The sequence below is a fragment of the Piliocolobus tephrosceles genome, chromosome 21 (genome assembly GCF_002776525.5).
Source record: "Piliocolobus tephrosceles isolate RC106 chromosome 21, ASM277652v3, whole genome shotgun sequence".
NCBI lineage: Eukaryota > Metazoa > Chordata > Mammalia > Primates > Cercopithecidae > Piliocolobus > Piliocolobus tephrosceles.
The window spans coordinates 39,148,898-39,153,985 of NC_045454.1; the positions used below are offsets into that span (position 1 = coordinate 39,148,898).

General features: G+C 58.0%; 1 protein-coding gene across 4 annotated transcripts in view; it reads left to right on the forward strand.

Annotated features, from left to right (window-relative positions):
• PODNL1 (podocan like 1) overlaps positions 1-5,088 on the forward strand; it is a 27,634-nt gene that overhangs the window by 18,845 nt on the left and 3,701 nt on the right. The window contains exons 1-5 of one of the 4 annotated variants that reach the window (XM_023188633.1): positions 1,985-2,291; positions 2,464-2,685; positions 3,653-3,746; positions 4,060-4,124; positions 4,274-4,383. In XM_023188633.1, coding sequence (XP_023044401.1) covers positions 2,289-2,291; positions 2,464-2,685; positions 3,653-3,746; positions 4,060-4,124; positions 4,274-4,383 — 494 coding nt within the window. In that variant the 5' untranslated portion in view covers positions 1,985-2,288. Of the gene's footprint in view, positions 1-1,984; positions 2,292-2,404; positions 2,686-3,652; positions 3,747-4,059; positions 4,125-4,273; positions 4,384-5,088 lie in introns of those variants that run through there. The other 3 variants (XM_023188632.2, XM_023188635.2, XM_023188634.1) reach the window with 3 other exon arrangements.

Here is a 5,088-nt window from a genome sequence, read left to right on the forward strand (position 1 = left end):
CGCCAAGCTAATTTTTGTATTTTTAGTAGAGATGGGGTTTCACCATGCTGGCCAGGCTGGTCTTGAACTCCTGACCTCAGCTGATCCTCCCGCCTCGGCCTCCCAAAGTGCTGGGATTACAGGTGGGAGCCACTGTGCCTGGCCCCTGCTAAGTTTTAAAAAAATGTTTTTAGAGACGGGATCTCACCATTACTGCCCAGGCTGGTCTCGAACTCCTGGGCTTGAGCCATCCTCCTGCCTCAGCTTCCAAAAGTGTTGAGATTATACAGGGGTGAGCCACCACACCCAGCCACCTTTCTTAAAATGTTCTACCCACTCCCTCGTTTTGCTTCAAGACAGCTCTTTGAGGGAGGGGGTTTGCCATTCCCCCCTTCCTTTTTTTGTTCTTTATTTAAAAACAGGGGTTTTACTCTGTTGCCCAGACCGGCGTGCAGTGGCACATAGCTTATTATAACCTCAAACTTGAGCCCAGGGGCTCAAGTGATCCTCCTGCCTTGGCCTCCTGAGTAGCTGGGACTATGGGTGTGCACCACCGTACCAGGCTAGTTATTATTATTGTTATTATTATTATTATTGAGACAGAGTCTTGCTCTGTTGCCCAGGCTGGAGTGCAGTGACGTGATCTCCACCTCCCAGGTTCAAGCGATTCTCGTGCCTCAGTCTCTGGAGCAGCTAGGATTACAGGCGCGTGTCATCATGCCTAGCTAATTTTTGTATTTTTAGTAGAGATGGGGTTTCACCATGTTGGCCTGGCTGCTCTGGAACTCCTGACCTCAGGTTATCCACCTGCCTAAGCCTCCCAAAGTGCTGGGATTACAGGTGTGAGCCACAGAGCCCAGCCCAGACTAATTTTTTTTTATTTATTTATTTTTAGAGACAGGGTCTCACTATATTGCCCAGTCTGGTCTCAAATTCCTGGCCTCAAGAGATCCTCCTAGCCAGATGCAGTGGCTCACGCCTGTAATCCCAACACTTTGGGAGGCTGAGGTGGGCAAATCACCTGAGGTCAGGAGTTCGAGACCAGCCTGGCCAACTTGGTGAAACCCTGTCTGTACTAAAACTACAAAAATTAGCTGGGCATGGTGGCAGGCGCCCATCATCCCAGCTACTCAGGAGGCTGAGGTAGGAGAATCAGTTGATCCCCGGAGGTGGAGGTTACAGTGAGCCTAGATCACGCCACTGCATTCCAGCCTAGGCGACAGAGTGACAGAGTGAGATTCTGTCTCAAAAAAAAAAAAAAAAAGAGAGATCCTCCTGTCTCAGCTTCCCAAAGCACTGGGATTACAGATATAAGCCACAGCACCTAGCCTGTCAATTCCATTTTATGTGTGGGAAAGCTGAGGTCTGGGCAGGAGAAGGACCTGTCTGAAGCCGCCCTGTTGCTAAGTGATGGGTCTGGGAGATTTGACCTTAGGTGGACACCAGCTTGGCACCCCCATCCATGGGTGCGAAAGCCGTGGGATATGCCAGGCACTGTTCTGAATGCACACTTCATATAATCCTTACAACACTGTGGGGGAGTATGCGGTGGTGAGCCAACCATTACCCCACTTGACAGAGAGGGAAACCAAGGCCCTGAGAGGTGGCACAGCTCAGGTTCAAACCCAGGCAGGCTGGCACCAAGCTCACACTCTTAACCACCAGGCTGATGCCTGGATATATGTAATTTCCTTCCAGGCGGCTGTGGCCATTTGTCAGGGGAGGAGGGGGCGGGTGTCTGGAGCGAGATCAGCCAGCAGAGGGGATATGGGTGCCAGGCAGCAGACCTGGTCAGGAGCTCCCAGGCTGTCATCTGGGCTGCCAGGCTAACCTCAGGCATCTCTAATCCCTCACTGCTGCCCGCCCCTGCTTCTCGGAACTCTCCTGTGCCCCGAAGCTCCCCCCATCCCTCCATCCCCACCCCTACTCCTGCGGTCGTCCCAAATACCAGACAAGACGAATCTCAGCTTTTCCCCAAACATTCCTTGTTCTTGTGGCCCGGCCCAGGCTGGCTGAGGTTACGAAAGCAGAGATGGGGTGGTTGTTGGCGGGGAGGGGGGGACCAAGGGGATGGGCTGGCCTGTCCTCACCACCCCATCCGGCCGCCTGCCCGTCCTCCCCAGGGCGGGGAAGGGGGTGGGCCAGCTCCCCCAAAGCCCCGGGAGAACAGGCTGTTGTGGGGGGGTGGCCTGGGTCTGGAGATGGGGGGCAGTGGTGGCCACAGCAGAGACTCCAGGAGGTGACCGCCTGGTTTCCATTAGGGAGTCCTGGTCAGCAGCTTGGGCGAGACGGCAGAGTCAGGGCTGGCCATGGTAAGGTGGGGCACGGGAGGGTCTGAGGGTGGGGCCTGCCTGCCTCCCCACCCCCACTCTGCCAACTGGCCACTGCCTCCCCACTAAGACCCTCCCCGAGGAGGGGATGCTCCAGTCACCATGGCGACCCCGCACCCAGCCTGGAGACACGCTGACCCTCCCTTCCCCACAGTGGCTGAGCCTGCTGCTGCTCCTGCTGTTGCCGGGCCCCCTGCCCGTGGCTGGCATGGAGGACGCTGCCTTCCCCCACCTTGGGGAGAGCTCACAGCCCCCGCCCCGGGCCTGCCCCCCGCGCTGCTCCTGCCCCCGAGTCGACACTGTGGACTGTGATGGCTTGGACCTTCGGGTGTTCCCGGACAACATCACCAGAGCCGCTCAGTACCTCTCCCTGCAGGTGGGGCCCAGGGAGGGGAGTGGGGGCACCCAGGGCTGAGACCCAGAGGTGAGGGGAGCTGGAGGGGTGCCCCGGGGCTGAGGAGCGTGGTGGGGTGTAGGAACACATGTGTGGGAGGGCGGTGCGGAGCTGGCTGTGATGGAGCTTTGCCTTGGCAGATTGGCTCTGCATGCCCAGGTTAGAGGGCTGAGTGTAGACATGCTGGAAGTTGTTGGGGACTGAGGGTTAGTGGGTGTTAGGGTCAACATCCTGGTGGTTATAGTGTTGTTTGGAGTCGGTGTGATGGGCAGTTTGGGGTTATGGGGATGTTGTGGCATTGGGGGTTGATGGTGGGGGTGGTGGCACATTTGGGGTCGATGGTGGGGGTGTTGGGGCATGTGGGGTCGATTGTGGGGGTGATGGCAGGCACATTTGGGGTCGGTTGTGGGGGTGATGGTGCATTTGGGGGCGATTGTGGGGGTGATGGCACATTTGGGGTTGATTGTGGGGGTGTTGGGGGATTTGGGGTTGACTGTGGGGATGATGGCACATTTGGTGTCAGTTGTGGGGGTGATGGCACATTTGGGGGCGGTTGTGGGTGTGATGGCGTATTTGGGTTCGGTTGTGGGGTGATGGCGCATTTGGGGTCGGTTGTGGGGGTGATGGCGTATTTGGGGTCGGTTGTGGGGGTGATGGCACATTTGGGGTCGATTGTGGGGGTGATGGCACTTTTGGGGTTGATTGTGGAGGTGTTGGGGGACTTGGGGTCAGTTGTGGGGTGAAGGCGCATTTGGGGTCGGTTGTGCGGGTTTGGGGTTTGACATCTTGGCAGTTACAAGACCGGTCAGGATGATGGGGTATTTAGGATCAACTGTGGGGGTGGTGATGGGATGAGGCTGGTTTGGGCTGATGGGAAGTTGAGAATCAGTGCTTGGGGTCACTTGGTCATGGGGTCACAGGTGTGAACACCCCAACTCTCGCCCTGCAGAACAACCAGCTCCAGGAACTCCCCTACAATGAGCTGTCCCGCCTCAGTGGCCTGCGAACCCTCAACCTCCACAACAACCTCATCTCCTCAGAAGGTGAGGAGGCAGAGGGAGGCAGCCTCTCTGGGGCTGTAGGACTGACCGAGGTCTCAGCTGCCATCGCCTTCCCCCGCCCCATCTGCGGGCAGCTCTGTCGCAGTTCCCAGAACTGCCCTTTGCTGAGCAGGATGGAAACTCAGGGGCTGGGGTGGGGGTTGGGGGCTGTGGCTTTTGAGTAGGGATGGGGAGGAGGGAATCTGAGGGCCTGGGGAGCCTCTGCCAGTTCCCGGCCCAGAGCCCTGAGGCAGCTGGGAGCCCAGACTCCCCCTCCACCCAAGACCAGGCCTTCACTGCCCCCCCACTCTCCCAGGCCTTCCCGACGAGGCCTTCGAGTCCCTCACCCAGCTGCAGCACATCTACGTGGCTCACAACAAGGTGAGCCCGCAGCCCCACCCGCAGGCTGAGCCCCGAGAGGGTACAGCTTCGGTCACACAGCCCAGGGTGTGGAGGGGACAGCTCTGCTGGGGAAGGGGAGGGGCCAGGGCGCACCAGGACCAGTGCGGCTGTGGGCTGTGTCCCCACAGCTCTCAGTGGCCCCTCAGTTTCTGCCCCGGTCCCTCCGCGTTGCGGATCTGGCTGCCAACCAAATGATGGAGATCTTTCCCCTCACCTTTGGGGAGAAGCCGGCGCTCAGGTAGGCCCTGGCCCAGCCCAGGCCCCCAGGCCTCAGATACGTCTGGGTCACGCCTGGCTCTAGGAGCAATGAGGGAGTTAAGACCTTGCCCTCGGCCGGGCGCAGTGGCGCACTCCTGTAATCCCAGCACTTTGGGAGGCCAAGGTGGGAGGATCATCTGGGATCAGGGGTTCAAGACCAGCCTGGCCAAGTCTCTACATAAAATACAAGAATTAGCTGGGTGTGGTGGCACATGCCTGTAATCCCAGCCACTCAGGAGGCTGAGGTAGGACACTTGCTTGAACCTGGGAGGTGGAGGTTGCAGTGAGAGGAGATCGTGCCACTGCACTCAAGCCTGGGTGACAGAGTGAGACTCTGTCTCAAAATTAAAAAAAAAAAAAAAAAAAAAAGCCTTGCCCTGGAGGGCTCAACTGGGGGCAGAACCCTTGCCTGGGGAGTGGGAGGAGGGCACAGTTCTACCCTGGGAGGAGAGTGAGGGGGGAGACAGGGCCCTGTATGCTGTGTCAGAACTCCAGACTGAGGGGGAGACAGTATGTGCAGGGATACACACACACACTCACACAGACTCACATACACACCTGCACACACAACCACACGAACACATGCTCATGCACACACATGCAATCGTGTACACACAAGCACACAGACTCACATACACACCTGCACACACTTCCAATCACATGCACACAGGCACACACTCATGCA